Source organism: Penicillium maclennaniae (genome assembly GCF_028827695.1).
Source record: "Penicillium maclennaniae strain IBT 15551 chromosome Unknown utg000003l:1.0-5670915.0:1.0-5674809.0, whole genome shotgun sequence".
NCBI classification, from domain to species: Eukaryota; Fungi; Ascomycota; class Eurotiomycetes; order Eurotiales; family Aspergillaceae; genus Penicillium; species Penicillium maclennaniae.
Genome location: NW_026623215.1, coordinates 926,656 through 943,019, shown reverse-complemented (window position 1 = coordinate 943,019; position 16,364 = coordinate 926,656). Strand labels below are relative to the sequence as shown.

The 16,364-nt window shown below is 50.5% G+C and overlaps 7 protein-coding genes across 7 annotated transcripts; 2 read left to right on the top strand and 5 right to left on the bottom strand.

Moving 5' to 3' along the window:
- Window positions 1–31: 31 nt before the first annotated feature.
- Window positions 32–318, bottom strand: N7477_002455 (uncharacterized protein; the record flags this gene model as incomplete). The annotated part of the gene is made up of 3 exons (XM_056964118.1): window positions 32–55; window positions 109–204; window positions 256–318. The coding sequence occupies 3 exons, from the start codon at window positions 316–318 to the stop codon at window positions 32–34; spliced, it is 183 nt and encodes a 60-aa protein (XP_056824071.1).
- Window positions 319–653: 335 nt separating this feature from the next.
- N7477_002454 (Sfi1 family protein) lies at window positions 654–4,025 on the top strand (the record flags this gene model as incomplete). Its single annotated transcript, XM_056964117.1, has 3 exons — window positions 654–717; window positions 783–3,029; window positions 3,079–4,025. The coding sequence occupies 3 exons, from the start codon at window positions 654–656 to the stop codon at window positions 4,023–4,025; spliced, it is 3,258 nt and encodes a 1,085-aa protein (XP_056824070.1).
- A 601-nt stretch (window positions 4,026–4,626) lies between these two features.
- Window positions 4,627–8,906, top strand: N7477_002453 (uncharacterized protein; the record flags this gene model as incomplete). The annotated part of the gene is made up of 6 exons (XM_056964116.1): window positions 4,627–4,707; window positions 4,821–5,009; window positions 5,107–6,000; window positions 6,051–7,379; window positions 7,430–8,761; window positions 8,820–8,906. 6 exons carry the CDS (start codon window positions 4,627–4,629, stop codon window positions 8,904–8,906), a joined length of 3,912 nt encoding a protein of 1,303 aa, XP_056824069.1.
- A 328-nt stretch (window positions 8,907–9,234) lies between these two features.
- On the bottom strand, window positions 9,235–10,041 carry N7477_002452 (uncharacterized protein; the record flags this gene model as incomplete). Its single annotated transcript, XM_056964115.1, has 1 exon — window positions 9,235–10,041. The coding sequence occupies one exon, from the start codon at window positions 10,039–10,041 to the stop codon at window positions 9,235–9,237; it is 807 nt and encodes a 268-aa protein (XP_056824068.1).
- Window positions 10,042–10,772: 731 nt separating this feature from the next.
- Window positions 10,773–12,901, bottom strand: N7477_002451 (acyltransferase; the record flags this gene model as incomplete). The annotated part of the gene is made up of 2 exons (XM_056964114.1): window positions 10,773–11,450; window positions 11,501–12,901. 2 exons carry the CDS (start codon window positions 12,899–12,901, stop codon window positions 10,773–10,775), a joined length of 2,079 nt encoding a protein of 692 aa, XP_056824067.1.
- Window positions 12,902–13,382: 481 nt separating this feature from the next.
- On the bottom strand, window positions 13,383–14,013 carry ccpA (the record flags this gene model as incomplete). Its single annotated transcript, XM_056964113.1, has 3 exons — window positions 13,383–13,573; window positions 13,674–13,953; window positions 13,999–14,013. 3 exons carry the CDS (start codon window positions 14,011–14,013, stop codon window positions 13,383–13,385), a joined length of 486 nt encoding a protein of 161 aa, XP_056824066.1.
- A 937-nt stretch (window positions 14,014–14,950) lies between these two features.
- N7477_002449 (GNAT family N-acetyltransferase) lies at window positions 14,951–15,613 on the bottom strand (the record flags this gene model as incomplete). The annotated part of the gene is made up of 1 exon (XM_056964112.1): window positions 14,951–15,613. The coding sequence occupies one exon, from the start codon at window positions 15,611–15,613 to the stop codon at window positions 14,951–14,953; it is 663 nt and encodes a 220-aa protein (XP_056824065.1).
- Window positions 15,614–16,364: the final 751 nt, after the last annotated feature.

The following is a 16,364-nucleotide window of genomic DNA, read 5'->3' as shown; positions in this document are numbered from 1 at the left end:
ATTAATCCGGAAAAAGGAAGCGACTTGGCTCTTAATTGGCCTTTTTCGAAGCCGCCTGAAGGAATCAGCTATGTGTACTTACTTCCCCCAAAAACCGAGCTTGCTCACCAAAAAGCAGTCTTTCAACCGCATGAATTCCTTGGCACACATGTCCTTGTGTACCGAGCTGTAATCAGAGACGACACACTTGCCATATGCTGCGGCCTGCCCGACCGGTTAGCTCCGTTAATGTTCAATTCAAGGGTGATGTCGGACCTCGACTGAGCATTGAGCCGTAGCCTTAGCAAATTTCTCGACTGGACGAACTCTGGTAGGCATCTTGAATATATGTGATGAATACACAACCGATGAAAGGAGAGAGTAGCTGAGGCGATTGAAATCCTGAAGAGGAAACGTGAGGAATGCGCGATGGTTACATAAGGGTCACGTGTCGCTGGGGCATGTTTCTGTCGCGACCACCATAACAAGTCGTGCTGCTTCCGATTACTGCGGGCTTTGACTTCCAATCGTTTTCTTATTTTTCTATTCAGCTGCAGACTTGTCGCTGCGCATAGCTTGTAAATTTATGATTCCACCACCTTCGCGATGATCCATTTGGTGCGTCGGCTCTATGATCCAGATGCGACAAGCGCGCTGTAGGTCGCGATTTTTCGATGCCTCCGATACCTTCTCACCGGCACTCCGTGACCGAAGAGACCCCCTCTCTCTCCGATAATGGTATGTTTATGATAGGGTCTTACCTGCTTTTGTTTGTGTGATTCTGATGCGCTACTCGGTGCTAGACGTCGGTTTCCTCTACCAAGTTGTCAGTCGCGCCGAGGGGAAACCTGAGGTCGAGCAACTCCCGTTCCGAGCGCTTTTCGCGGCATACGACGAGGTTGTTAAGGAACATGGTCCCAGCGCAGACCCAGGCCATGCGTGCCTGCGCTTTCTGTTCAAGATGGGAAGCAAAGGTGTCGAGGGTGCTACCCTATTCGACAAGTTCGAGAATGCGCTGCAACGTATGGGAATTGTGATGGAGTTTGGAGAGGATCCCTCGACGGAACTCAACGAAACGCAAGAGAGTGAGCACCCTCCGGTCAACGGCGTACGCACACAACCTACAGATACCGACCTGTTTCCTACCCCGAATGGAACGCCGATCACCCCAAGGAGACGTGCATCCTTCAATACTACGGTTGATATAGGTGATGATGCGACACAAAGAAGTTTGATTGAGCGCCCGAGCTCACGCTCATCAATGTCACGCCTGCAGATCGGGAAAGCTGAGTTCTCGAAGCCAAAGCAGTCACCAAAACCGAAGCCCCCAAACGGCGCACCGAAATCACCAGATCGAACACACTTGATTGCACAATTTCTAGATGTTGGGCGCCGCTTGATAAGCAGACTTGACTCTGTACAACATAAAGATGTGGACACTGAAGGGAAGCCATTAACCAACGGAGCGGTAGCGCGATCAGCTGTTGACCACGACCGCTCGAAGAGAATGACAACTTCCAAAAAACCTCGACGTTCACCCTCGATCACCTCTTCCGACAGCTTTGCATCGGGAGAATCAAAGTTTGTTCCCCCGCAGCCCGCAGAGCATGACGAATTCGAACAAGTGGAGGCACCACCGGAGCTTCTATATCGGCCTCAACTATCGGACCTGCTTCGGGACGCGTCTACCTTCAACATGTACCGACAGCGAGCAATATGCCGCCGCATCCTGACCCAATGGCTCAAGCGAGCATTCCGAAACCGACAGATCCGTGAAACCAGGGAGACCCTTGCGATCAACCATGACCGAAACACCCTGCTCCGACAAGCATTTGAACCTTGGCGCGCAATAATTCAAGATAAGCGCCACACCGCTAGGACTGAGCGCTTCTTCAAACATCTTGAAGAGCGTTCTAGCTGTGCGCGTGATTTGTACCTAATGACAAAAGCCTTTACCCACTGGGCTCAGCTGACGTCTGAAGAGGTCGCCCGTACATCCGCTGCTCGGCAGCATGTTCTGAGTATTAAGTATTTCAATGCCTGGCGCGAAATAACCGCAGTCAATGAATTGAAAGCACAGCGTTTCGCGCTTCGAAAGCCTTTCAGCAAATGGCGAAAGAGGATCTCAGATCTCAAAGCAGCAGAATCTCAAGCGGTCACAGTTCACAACGCTCATCTACGGAATGCCTCGTATTGGCAATGGTTTTGGGGCTTCTGTGAACGGCGAGCGCCTGAATGGTACGATCATCGTCTTAAAAGACGATCCCTCTTGTACTGGCTTCGGAGCTTCCGGACCAACCGAGAGCGCGACCATGAAATCAACATCCACTGCAGACGCTCCGCCCTAGGCTCCGCGCTTCGAGTATGGTCTCGAAGGTCGAAGGAAATTGCTTCTGCACAACAGAAAGCCGATAATTCTCAACATTTCCAGGCCTTGAGCAAGACATTTAAAGATTGGAAGATTCAAGCTCGACTGGCTCCCGCTGCTTCTCAAGTATCTGGCATGGTGAACGGCAGAATCCTTCAGAATGCCCTCTCGAGATGGGTTTTCAAGGCCCGCATGGCAGACCAGGCAGAGAAGATGAACCGACTCAGAGCCGAACGCAATGCTTGGACGTCCTGGAACGACACCCTTCGATGTTTGGCGCTCCGTGCCCGAATTGATGAGCGGTTGAAGATGGAGACTTTGTACAAGTGGATCTTGACAGAGAGATTCCAGTTGATGCGCAGGATACACGAGCAGCGTATCAAGCGCGAAGTGTTTACTCGTTTTGTGACTAATACCCGGGACACGTACACCCGATTACTTTTCCATGCCGAGAATCATGAAGACCATCGATCAGAAGACTTAGTGAGGGCTAAGTTCACCCTCTGGCGGGAGCAGGTTCGACTTCAGCGCGAGCGAGAATACACAGCATTTGAATTTTATGCTCCACGCCTCGCACAAGAGTCTCTTATGGCTTGGAGGTCGAAACGGGAGCAAATAGCCAAATTGGAGGCATGGGCTCGCAATGCGGACTTCTACTTTTTGATGAAAAAGTCGCTTAAGCGTTGGCAAAAAAGCTTCTTTGGAGTCTGCTAAACGTCGGCGTCAGGAAGCATATGCGATGATCCGACGGAAGATCAAGATCAGCCTGGCTTCCAAGGCAATATCAACTTGGTCAATGCAGACACAAAGGATAATGAGCATGGAACAACAGGCAGTAGCCATGAACCGTGAAAAAGTGCTCCGCCTTGTCTCTGAACTTTTTGCTCGATGGCACGAAAAAACGCTCCAGAGAGCCCAGGATTGCCAAGATGCGGACTGGAACTACTTCCGCGAGATTGCCTTCAATCAGTTGATCCAAATGTCCGAGACCTATGTGATACGTCGGGAAATGGAAGACACTGCAGACTCAATGTACCGCTCACATGTCCTCCGCAACGCGGGTGCCTTATTCCGCAAGCTCAGCCTTCGTGTTTTCCAACTGAGCAACACCGCTGAGACTGCGGAGGCAATGCGTGAAAGAACACTTCGAAGGCACGCAAGAAATTTATTACGAGATTGGGTGGAACAAGCGCGACTCAAACTCGAGGCTCGAGATTCTCTTGGCCCTGCCCTGACTCCCGCTCGATTTCCGGGCCCTCCTACTATGACACCTGCTCGATCCTCGAACTTTGGAGGCGCTGATGGCGGATCAGCTCTATTCGATCCGTGGATTCAGAATCCGTCTGAGACCCCCTTCAAGCTAACCGACTTCACGATGACTTCACAAGAGCCGGCCTCTGCAACTCCACTTACCACACCGAACTACATGAACTCGCCATCTAAGCGAGCAGCTCGTGCCCGAGCACTCGCGCAGATGTCTACCACCCCTGCTACACCTCTTCATACTCCATTCGCCCGTCGACTCCTCCGTGCATCTGCCTCGACCTCCCAAATAGCATCTTCCATGCGACCACGCACAGGTCGCAGAAGCTCGATGGGCACGAGCGTTCGATTCGTGGACGACGAGCTTCCCGAGTCTCCCACAGACGGGCGCAAATCAGCGAATCGACGACCCTAACCAATTCTTCGGTATATGATTTCAAATTCAGCGCTCATACTTTGGAGGTTTGTACATCAGCCATGACGATACTTTCGATGTCTTTGCAATTATTGTGTTCATGTTTCGTCCCATCATGCATATCATTCGGCGCTGCATATAAGGGTTTGGTGGATTTTTGCGGCTCTGTTTGGGCCTTGGGCTATGCTATGTACTTCAGGACATGATTGAATGTGATGACCACCACTAAATATTTTGCCGCAGTATGCGATGTAGATCCGAGGAACTTGTAGCCTTGTTCTTAGACAAAAGTGTAGCTAATGTCAACGATTCTCAAAGTCAGCTAGGATATCGTTCTCTCAATTTAGTTCTTTTGAAAGAGCTGATTAGTCTAAGATTGGTTGTTCTTCCATTCAAGGTGGTGAGACCACGGCGGTCCCACCGAGTGGAGCGGTAGCGTAATCGACACGCTCTCCCGCTCGATCCCCTGCGCATAACCAACCGCAACCTCAGCTCAGATTGTTTCTCGGTTCGCCCTTCTGTGCTAGTTCTGCTGCTCTTTAAAATTGGCGATGGTGTAAGGTCTCAAGCGCAACGAGCACATTTCGATTCACCCGCCTCCATGCGAGCGGTACTGCCGGGGAGGCCCCCAGCCAAGCTCCAGTCGTTCAGCACTGCGTTGTCGGATGGACTTCGTGTCGTTGTAAGGCTCTACCCCTACCTCTAGCTTGTCCATGGTTCGCTGCAGCTTGGATATTTGCCATAATGTTTCATTTATGTCCGTTGCTAAAAAGTGCCCCCGCGCGTCAATATTAGGCATACATCTCCGGCCACGCGCTAGTTATCCTCGGCGGTCCGCAGACGCTCCTTCAAACCATTTACGTCGACGATACCGAAAAGCTCGAAGCTGTAGCCTTTGATGAGGCCTCCGGGAAGATTGCTGTGTGTGGAGGACCGAATGTCTTCATCTATCAGCCCTACGGTATCCAGGGCGAGACTCTAAAGGTGCGCATTATGTGAACCGGCTCGTCAGCTCTGCCCACGGGAGGAAAGTAGCGCGTACATGAGATGAACAGAATTGCTCACGATCGGATGATTATAGTGGTCTCTTGTCCATACCTTCCGCGCTGACGATGACGACGAATCGGTCTATACCCTATCGTGGGGTTCCGCGAACGAGTTGCTTGTGGGCAACTCCCGCCTTGCCCTCTGGTTTATCTATGATGAGCCACGACTAGTTTGGAAAGGAAAGCTTGCGAGTCCAGTGAAATTCGCGCATTTTTCTCCCGATTCGGCCTTAATAGTGACGGTTGGACGTTATGACAGACTTGCAAAGGTTTGGAGGCGGCTAGCCTTCGGTGCGGACGAGGTGCGGTTCGAGGTCTCCTATCTGCCTCATCCGAATGTCGTGACCGGAATTCATTGGCGATTGCCCCGCCACCCTGAACAGTCGGTGGATAATGTGCTTTACACGCTATGTGCGGATAATAAGATTCGCGTATGGGCTGTGACAGACCATCATGCATTATTCCCATTGCAATTTTGGGCGGAAATTGATATGGATGAATCAGTTCAGCCTAGAGATGCAGCCAGCATGGATAGGGGGCCACAGAGACGATATGGTTTCATACTGGACAGCCGCGACTTCTGCTCTGCGACTGAGCGGGCCGTGCAAAGAGACACGGGCAACAAGGAGAACCATGCGTTGGAGCACCTCATTGAAGTCGCAAAGTCGAGCCCGGAAATCTGTGTGGTAATCGACGGTCAAGGCCACATGTCTGCTTGGGCTTTGGAAGATGTCGGGTCCAAGGTTAAGACGAACTTGAGTGTCTTCAACATTCTTCATGTGGAGGGCTTGGATTTTGGGTTCATGTCCAGCCTGTCGGCAAACGAAGACTACGCTCAAATCTGTGTATTTCAGAGCAATACATCCGACGACAAGCTCAGTATTGTCATCCACCACTTTGACGGCCGAATTGAATGGTACGACTCTCAGGTGGACGTTCTCTTTGACCCAGCTCCTCATCAAAAACGGGTTGTCCCAAGGGCGTCTTGGTCTGGCCACACTGCCCTGTCAAGAAGATTGTCCGGAATGCAATCGGCGATACACTTGTGTCTCGGACAGACGAGAACAAAGCTATGATCTGGAAGCAAAGGAGACGCGAAACCGGGTCCATGCTGATCCATAAGAGTCTGTTGTTATCTGACGAACACATCCATCGAACTTGTGTGGTTGAGAATGCCAGTCTTCTTGTCAACCTCCACCATAACGGGGTTACTCTCTGGGATTTCTCCTCGTACCATTCCAAAAGAATCGCGCATTTGCCGTTTACATTATCGAGCAAACCGCTCTGTGTGCTTCCGATACCCACACCTGAGGCGTCTACCGGTTTCGCCTATGTAGCGACTATCGGAGCGGATATGCACGGCATAGCGTGGGAAATTCAATGCTTTGGCGATGGAAATTTCCGAGGAAAACAAGAACCAGATTGCAAGCTCCGGAAGTTTTGCGAGTTTGACATGGGATTGAAAGAGGACTTGGCTTATATTCTACCAGTTGACCCTGCAGGGCCGAAAGCCAAGACTTCTGGATCCTTTGATGCATTTGCTCCTGATATTGCACTATCTTATACGCACAGCGGAGTTGTAAGGACATGGAGCGCCAAAGTTGACAGGGTGAATACGATGGTTGAGTGGTTGTTGAAGTCGACTGTTGATACGGGCATTGTGAATCCATCGCTGGCGAGTGGAAGCACTATCCGCAAAGCCGCCTTGGTCGATGCGGACCGAACTCATCTCACTATCTGGGATACCAACAATGCCCAGCTTGAATTCGAAGAGCATTTCGCCCAACATGATATCATTCGAGATTTGGATTGGACATCAACTCCCGACATGCAGTCTATCCTGGCTGTTGGATTTCCTCACAAGGTTGTCCTCTTGTCACAGCTACGCTACGATTACCTAGACTCACAACCCTCTTGGACTCAAGTTCGGGAAATTTGGATTCGAGATCTCACGCCTCACCCCATTGGCGACTCTTGCTGGCTCACGAATGGCCATTTGGTCATTGGTGCAGGCAACCAGCTGTTTGTCTACGACAAAGAGATCGATGTGGGAGACCGACTTGTCACTGAACTTCGCATTCCGTCCAAGGGACTGTCATCTGTTGATCTTTTCAACGTTGCCAGCCGCTTAAATGGCCCCTTGCCAGTCTTCCATCCACAATTCCTGGCACAATGCATCCTTGCTGGCAAGGCCAGCCTGGTGCATTCTATTTTGATGAACCTTCACCGAAAATTGAAGTTTTACGTCGAGGGAGATGAATTGGACGGCTTCCTGAACATGCCACTGGAGCACTTCTATGAAGAAGATGTAAGTGATTTGTTTCGGACTAGCTTGAATCAGTATGCTAACAAGCATAGATCTCACTCGCTGGCTCAAAAGAGATGCGCTCTTCATATGTCGATGCCTCCGTTGAGGATGAGCTTTCGTCTGTAATGGACGAAAAAAATGCGGCCATTTTGAATGAAAGCCTTGCCCGAATCGCGCTACCACAGTTGTCCAGCCATGAGCAGTTCCGCCTTGTCGATACTATCCAGTGTGTTGCGATGGTAGAAAAGCACAGACGGTCAATGGACGACAATGCGGCCCGCTACCTTCTCTTCTTCCGACAGCACATGTTAAGAAGAAGTCAAGGGATAGCGAATAAGGATAAGGTCTCGTGGAGAGAGATTGTCTGGGCTTTCCAAAGTGGGAGCCAGGACATTCTCTCAGATCTAGTTTCGCGACAGTTCAACGGCAAACTTACTTGGAAGGCTGCTCGAGAAAGTGGCATCTTTCTGTGGTTGATCGATTCAACAGCATTGAAGGCACAACTCGAGGTCGTTGCTCGAAATGAGTACACCAAGACAGAGGAGAGGAATCCTGTTGACTGTACAATTTACTACCTTGCTCTCGGAAAGAAGAACATTCTTCAGGGTCTCTGGCGCATCGCTCATTGGCACCGTGAACAAGCCGCTACCCAGCGATTATTAGCAAATGACTTCAAGGAACCACGCTGGAAAACATCTGCACTTAAGAATGCATATGCCTTGCTTGGAAAACGACGGTTTGAATATGCTGCCTCATTCTTCCTTCTCGCCGACCGCCTTCGCGATGCCGTCAACGTCGTCGCCACCCAAATGGGAGACATCCAGCTTGCAATTGCAATCGCCCGAGTATACGAAGGAGATAATGGCCCTGTACTCAAGGAAATATTGGAAGAGCGAGTTCTACCCACAGCCGCCTCAGAAGGCAACCGGTGGATGGCGTCATGGGCCTTCTGGATGCTGGGAAGACGAGACATGGCAGTCCGGGCACTAATCTCGCCAGTCGAGACACTCCTGGCATCCACACCCGCGTCTCCCGGAAGTCCGGGCCATGTCACCCTACAAGCCAAATCCTATCTCTCCAACGACCCAGCGTTGGTCGTCCTCTACCAACAACTTCGCGAGAAGACTTTACAAACCCTCAAGGGTGCGTCACAAGTACGACCTGTCGAGGAATGGGAGTTTGTCTTGCGTAACGCCCGCCTCTACGACCGCATGGGCTGCGATCTCCTTGCCTTGGACCTGGTTCGCCGCTGGGAGTTCTTGGGCGCGCCACCTACTTCTAAAACACTACAGAACCAACCAGCCCTTGAACTTCACGAGGATGGAGTTGATTATCGGAAACTGCTTCGCCGGCGGAGCAGTCTCGTTGTGGCCGATATGCCTGTCCGCTTGACTAGGACTCAGGCCGAGAACACAAAGAAAAACTGAGCCTGCTGACAAGGACAAGCAGAAGCCCAAGCCCAAGCCTCCACCGACGATGTTCCATGAGCCTGATGCCAACTCGTTACTAGATAGCTTTGGATTCTAGTTTGGCAGCTTTCAGTATTGTACATTCAATACCATTCGAAACTAATGAGACCCTGAAATACCCCTTTGAAGCTTGTGAATATTTTTGTAATTTTAGTTCGCGGACACCCTCCGTCCCCAGTAGCCTTGAACCAAACAGATAACAAGCAGCTTGCTATGTACATCTATTCTCTTTTTTCAATGTAAAAGATGTGGAGGGGTATTTAAAGCAAGATGATATCACATTTGATGCTATTATACATAATTCTAACTTATTTCCATAGCCGGAACATTTTCACAAACCGCAAAAAAGAAAGAGAAGAGGCCAAGCTCGCAAACCATCAACAGTACTAATACAACCGATTAGCGCGGTTGCGCAGCACAGACAACTTTCTCCGCGAGATAGTGTGATTGCCAGGGACAGTGCCATTGTGAAGCGATACATTGCTCTGGGTAGCATGATGCTTACCCGAAACAAAGTGCGAGTGCTTCTGCGCGAGTTCCTCCATGATGTTGTGCACCATTTTCTCACTCTCCGCATGGCCAGCATTGTTTACACGGTCTTCCTGCTCAGGCTCGCGCTCAGACTGAGCGGACTGCGCCACATGCCACGAATTCGAATTGGAGCCGGGAGTCTGGACATTGCTGGCCTGTTGACTCTTGGCAGTCCCATCGATACGTGGGATATCTTGGCCCTGATTCTCGAGGGACTCCTTGCCGGCGTCGTCGCAGACCAGTCGTAACCACACCTCACTGAAGGCAGCAAATCGCCGGGCCTCGCACTCGCTGACTTCAACGCCGTTGTGGATCTCCTGGACGATCAGTGGTGGCTCGACGCACTCGGGAACTTCGTGTACGGTGATGTTGCAATTGGTGGTATCAGATGAGAAGTAGCCGTTGTGTGCGCGGGAGAGAAGCTCTGCGTCCACGGAGATGGAGCTGACGAGGTTATGCTCGTAGGAGGGGACGCCAATGTTGGCGCACTCGCCTTCTTTGATGTCGATGGATGGGATGGTTTCTTCATAGTTTTCGTAGGTGGCAAGGTCGGAAAAAAGATCCCCAGGGCAGCTGGGGTAGAAGTGTGCCCAGACGCGCGCACTAGTGGCAGCGTAGATGGGAGTCGTGAGGAGGGCAAGAGTGAGGATGGAAGAATACATGGTTGGAAGGTGTGAATGGACTGGAGTTGCTAGGATCGAGACAACTTTGCAGGACGGTTTGCAGGTTTGTCTTGGATGGAGGTCCTGTGCCAAACTAGAGAGTCAAGACGTTCAGCTTCTTATATGCAGCGTCATTCCATGCGTCTTGGGCCTAGGATATTCAGATGGCGGGTAAGAATGACCAAATGGCCGCGATATAGCTTGTGAAACGCGGCTTGCACGCGCAACGGCGTTCCTGACGACGAAGAATGGCGTCCAGCGTCATACTTGGGGGGCGGGAAGGTGTCAAAGACCTGTTCAGAAGCCAGTTGGAAAAGTCATCGAGCATTCCAGACCCAAAAGGGGGAAGAGCCACGCTGATCCAAGATCGTGTGCGCGTCTTGATTGCCCAAATAGGCATTGAACCGCGTTTCCCACATTCCAAAGCAGGGCTATCGATCTCTCAGGAGGCTGGATCGGCCTTGGGCCACTGGAGTATCATGTCAGTCGCCGGGTGGGCGACTTGATGGGCCAAGGATAGACATTCGTATGATGATTTTGGCAGGGGTTCATTAGCCGCGGAGAAACATCAATTGGTATACGTGCGGAAGGAAAACATCGGCAGAGTCAATGTATGAAAAACGTTATGATGAATTGTTTTGTTTTCAAATGGTACAATGAGAGTTCTGATTGTTTTGTATTGAGGGTAAAAGTGGAGAGAAGATTGATCACTGACCCACTGAGGAGTTATGTCATCTCTTCTTCTTATCCTCCTTTGTCCCACTGGTCATCTTGTATTTCAAAATTGACTCTCCCGTCTCGTATGCACCGGTAGTGTTAGATCTTCTTCCACGTCCCTTCAACTGTGTCTGAATCTTTCGATCAACATGCTCCAAGTCGAGATCACCCTTTGAGTTGATAGAACTGAGTCCCTTGAGCTGCGGACCACCAGCTCGGCCATTTGATCTGCTACGGCTGGGCTCGCGACTACTGGGTTCACTCGGTGGCATGCTCTTCAGGCGGGATTGATAGGCATCGGGCCTGTAAGTATCAGACGGAATTTCAGCGTCAACGTCTGGCAGAATGCCGAATCCAAGGTCGTTGATAGTCTCCGTGACTAGCTCCGAGAGTGCTTCGCGATGCTCTCTCAGCTTGGTCAGCGAGGTGGAGGATAGCGGATTCAGCGCCACAATAAGCGGCGGGAGACTCTTGATGATATCCATTCCCACTTCACCGAAGCGAAGAGCGGCGTAACTGACGAAAACCATGTGGGCATAAAAGCCCATCGCAAACATCCAAAGAGGAATTGCGTCGGGCACGTATGTCCTCGCCACCATCCAGACGGGTACAGAATGCGAGTAATAGCCGTCCTGTCTGTTGTATCGCAGCCACGCAGTGACGATGATCGTATAGTAAGCATAAAGGGTCGGCTGGAGAATTATGTTAGAGGTTTCACTTGAATCAGAGACGTGAGGCTTACCGCTAATCCCATGGCAACCAATAACTTCCAGGTGGCCATAACATCATGCGCGGCCAGCTTTACTACCGACGCAGCCAGCGCCCGCCGTCTTTTCTTCTCCGAAATCACTTTTGTAGCGACGAAGACGGGCCAGAACAATAAAACGCCTGGCAACGTTCCAAAGCTCAATACTAGAAGCTTGCACAAGCGGTAGAACAAGGTAATAAGGGTCAGCCACCAAGGCTTCTCTTCAATATTGCCCCATTCTACCTGATGATCCTTGATTCCGAGAGATTCTAAGCGTCTGTTATACTCTTTCACTGCTTTCCTGAGAGCTTTCACGCGGGGGTCATCATGGTTTGCTTCGTAACCCTTGAGTAATCTCCTGTTGAACTCAATAACGAGCGGCAAGGGAATTTTCTTGCTGATGGGATTGTAAAGCTTCCTGGTAGATTGGACCAGGATAAGTGTTTCATGGTCAGGGCTAATCTGGGTGACAGACTCGAGACCCTCATAGATGGTTTCAAGGAGAGATCCCACGGCATTACGTTTGCTAGTCCCTCCGGCTTTGAATGCTTCGACTTGGTCGGGATGAACGTGAATCGGGCGTCCGAATTCGATGACTCCTCTTGACCGAAATTTGTGAGGATGGAAATAATTCATCCCGCAAGGCACGATTGATAAGCCGCAGTCTGGATCGCGGGCCAGAGCACCTAGCGACATCAAAGCAGCACCGGCTTTGAGGGGTAGTAAGTTCGAGCGGTCATGGCTACCTCCCTCTGGGAAAATGCCAATGCAGCCTCCATTAGAAAGCTCTTTGTAAACGGCATCAAACATCTGACTTTGATCAACATGGGGTGCTATCTTGAAGCTCTGGCCCTTGCGACCCGGATCATCGCAAAGTGGCGAGGCAAACGGCTTCTTAAGACGAAGGCTAGTTGAGCTGATCACCTCGTCAATCGATGCAGTCTGGGGTCCGTCAGGACCTTTGACGGTGAGCGAGCCGCCACTCATAAATTCAGATTGTGTGAAATCGGTGTCGATCCCATTGACCAAGGCTGGATCATTTTCGGGATCGGGGAGATAAATAGTGCCTTTTCCCGGCTTGGTCAAGTCCATAGAGCGAACGACTGGCAGCGCGCCCATGCAAGATGCAAGGGTTCCGATATAAGGCTCGTTCATGGATTTTTGAGCAATCAAAAGCTGACCCTCCGGTGGGCCTGGGACTTGAGCAGATGCATCAAGATGGCTGAGTCGACAAATTGATTGGCATGAGGGGGCAGCAACGATCAATACAGGACCTTTTTCAGGGACCCGCCAGGCTCCGCGGGGGTAGATCTCGCGGAAGAAGAGGTCCAGGGCCCAGGTAAAGAGCCACAGGACGAGGTCGTATAGCCAAGGAATCATCCTCCGGCCCGCCATGATCGCGGCGTGGGAACGTATGCAGTGGCTGATCTTAAAAATTATTCATGCAGGACGAGAGATGTGGATTTGAAAGACAAGGGTTGGTGAGATGTGGCAGTTGCAATGACTGAGGGGGCGGGCCGACTGTTTTTCCCTCACTGCTGTTTAATGCTTCGTTCACGCCAGGAATTTTCGTAGGAAATAAGGCAAAAGCGGATTGCTACAGGAGAATCATGATACCCTGTGAGATTGTGACCGTCGCTTCTGGATGTTCAGAAGACTGGAACAACCTTGGATCATGACTACAAATAATTATTACGGAATGAAACGGTTTTGCCGCTAGCCGCCGCCTAATGTATATGATTCTCAGTTCAACCGCACGACGGGGTTCCCTAGATTATAACTAAGATACAGGATAAAATAAAACAGGAGAAGTTTCGTGTCTACGTTATGAAAGGCGAGCCCTTTGTATCGCATTGCCCTGATTGCACATCCTAGTTTAGATAGCATCGGAGCTTTCGGAACCACTGGAACTGCCAGAAACGCTAGCAAGTGCAGCGGCAGCAGCACCACCGTGGTGACTACAGATCAACTTGACTGAAAGGTAGGTATGGTCAAGGTTATCGTAGGGTGCGCAGATACCCTGTTCGACCGCAGAGTCAGTGAAGGGCAACCAGTACTTGACGTCGCCTGTCGTAAATATTTAGATTAGTATGACAGGTGCATGAAAGATACGGATGTCAGAGTAGAAGCAAACTCTTCCGTATCATTTGTTGAGTAAGTAGCTCACCGGAACAATCATCCGTGTTGTAAACCTCGATACCCTCGCAAAGGAAAGCGTCCTTTGTGTCGGGGACAGCTTTCAAGGAGAAGAAGTCGATATCCCACTGGCGGTTCACCGGGGCCTTGTCGCAGGTCGCCGGAGTGGCGGTCAGAGCTGCCTTAAACTTGGGCGCGCCATTGGGATGGTATCCAGCGGGGCAGTTCCCTTCCCATGATTGTAACTCCACGCTTACGATGGGCATGGCTGCGTGAGCGCCGAGGGCCAGAGCGGCCAGAGAGACAAGAGTCTGGATCTGTAAGAATTGGCTTGGCTTTTCTGTTGGGCTACTAACCTTGGAGAACTGCATCTTGGTGAAAGGCTCAGACGATATCCTGCGGGCGTGGTGAGAAAGGGCCCGGTGTCGTCGTCGGGGTGTCGCTTGATCGTTACAGTGGATAGACGCGGTTCTAGGTCTCTTGCCATTTAAATAGACTTCGGCGGCGTCATGGCACGCGAAGGTCTGTTTTTGTCGAATAAACGCGGAAAATGTGGTGATACTCAACTAGGAATAACTCAGGAGCCACTTGAGCAACTACATTCGAGAAGGCCACGAAGGGTTGGAATGCGACGATCAGAAGGCGTTGGCAGAGAAGCTTGGCAATAGTGCGCGTAGTCTTTTCAAGAATGGGAAAGCAGTCAATGAATCAAGGGTCCAAGGGAGTCAAACAAGAAATCCAATGCATCGTTAGGGGCCAGAGTCGCACTGGGACATACAGTTATTATTAACACATCGAGTGAATGCAAATATGAAATTCGAGGTATCTAAATATAACCTTGTACCTGTACCTACAGATGACTATCAACTTATACGGCTAGCTACCTCGGTCAACCTGACCGCGAAGATGAACCCCAAGGGGCTGACAGACTTTATTCTCTTAGTCCTCCTCAACATTCTTTTGAGGCTTTACTGCAGTCTTTCCAGATATTAATTTACTATTATTTGACTTGTTTTCAATCCATCTTTGATAACCATGCCAAAAGGCAAGATGATTGCTCATTCGGGAACGCTTTCCTCTGGTCCAGCCGTGCGGCTGTGGCACTCAGCAGTATCCCCCTTCGCAGGGATAATACTCCCTTTGCCGTATCGGCCACTGTCAAACAGTACAGATAGATATATCCAATATTTCTACATACATGATGGTGATATTTGGCTCATCTATGGTACAAATTATTCGAGAGCTGACTGACCCAAGTGGCGTGGTTTCAAAGGTCGATCGAGACCCGCCACGGCTATGCGATGATGTTCAAATGGGCATAGATTCACTCTGGAGATATTTCACCATTGCCCACATAGTGAAGGGCATCGAAGCCTCCCAAGCCTCGGGTCCAGGCTGTTTTCCAACGGGGATAAACCCTTGCTTCAGCCAATAGCTCCCGCTATTTTCCTGGACCACACGGATCATGATCACAGCAGATCCGCTATTTCCAGTGGCTTTCCGCCGCCGCAAAACTTCCTCTTCGCACACTTTCACCAGCTTTCTTGCTATTCCTTTCCCTCGGAATCGGGGTCCAGGTGGAAGAGCCACTAGCGCGAGCTCGTAGTCTCCAGGGAGTGCGATTTCATTAAGCGTCTCGTCTATCTTGTCATTGATTTGGTCTCCTGCTTCATTCACAGCGAAGTGATCAAGGGGCTTCCAGAGCCCGTCGTCTTTCCACGGTTTCATACTCGCTGTCCCAATCACCTCCGAGTTTTCAAATGCAACAGCTGTGAACCCATCTCTGCCTAATTCTTCAGAGAGCCGTGAATCGGTTTTCAGCCGAATTTTCCCAGCATCGAATTGGATTTGCTCTGTATGACTGACGAGATAGCTGTCATTAATCATACGGGTTAGATCCCGTAGCCATTGCTGTGCGAGGAGCTCTGTCGCGGTAAATAGCTCAATGTGGGAAGCCGGTTCAGGCTGCATTGTTCGGCGTATATTGAATCCGTGCCGAGGAACACTTACAAGAGCTATGAAGGGGATGAGAAGGATGTCAGGTCTATTTAACCCACGCGTGAGGTGTAAATGAGTCATGAATACTACACCATATTTGACCGTCAGATGGGATGGACCTGCCTCATATGTCCAGGCTAAGTGGGTCTACTGGTAGTAACTTTTACTGGAGGAGCTGCGGGGCCATGTGTCAACAACCAAACTTTTCTACATGGGCCTTAAGTATAACTTTGGCATACAAACGGCAGGCTACCATAATGGATTACCTTAACTCTTCTTATTTCGTTGATTTGGAGCAAAAATGTTCGCGTAGGAAGAATCGCGCAAGACGCCAGTGCAGCCCTGATTATAATGGGAATTGAGCAGCAAGGATGAGGTCTCACACCGCCGTTGGGCGTATACATATGAGGCAGTAGGTATCGAAAACAGTATTCATGAATTGGTGGGCTTGTTGAGGACCGCTGACAGATGGTAAGATGAGGAAAAGAGAAGGTGAAAGACGAGGTCTCGGTGTGAAGCTCAAGTCCAACCACGCTTTGGGCAACTTTCGAAATATTACAACCTTGCTTTGCTATATACAATTTGAGCGTCGGAAAAATTATTGGAGCTGGCCTTTCAAGCTGTTTCTTTCCCGGTTCGGTGGGATGACGCGAAGGAGGGAGATCATCTGCTTCCGGTGCCCTAAATGATCTGGACGTTTGGCCTGAAGACGTGTAAGTTGGCT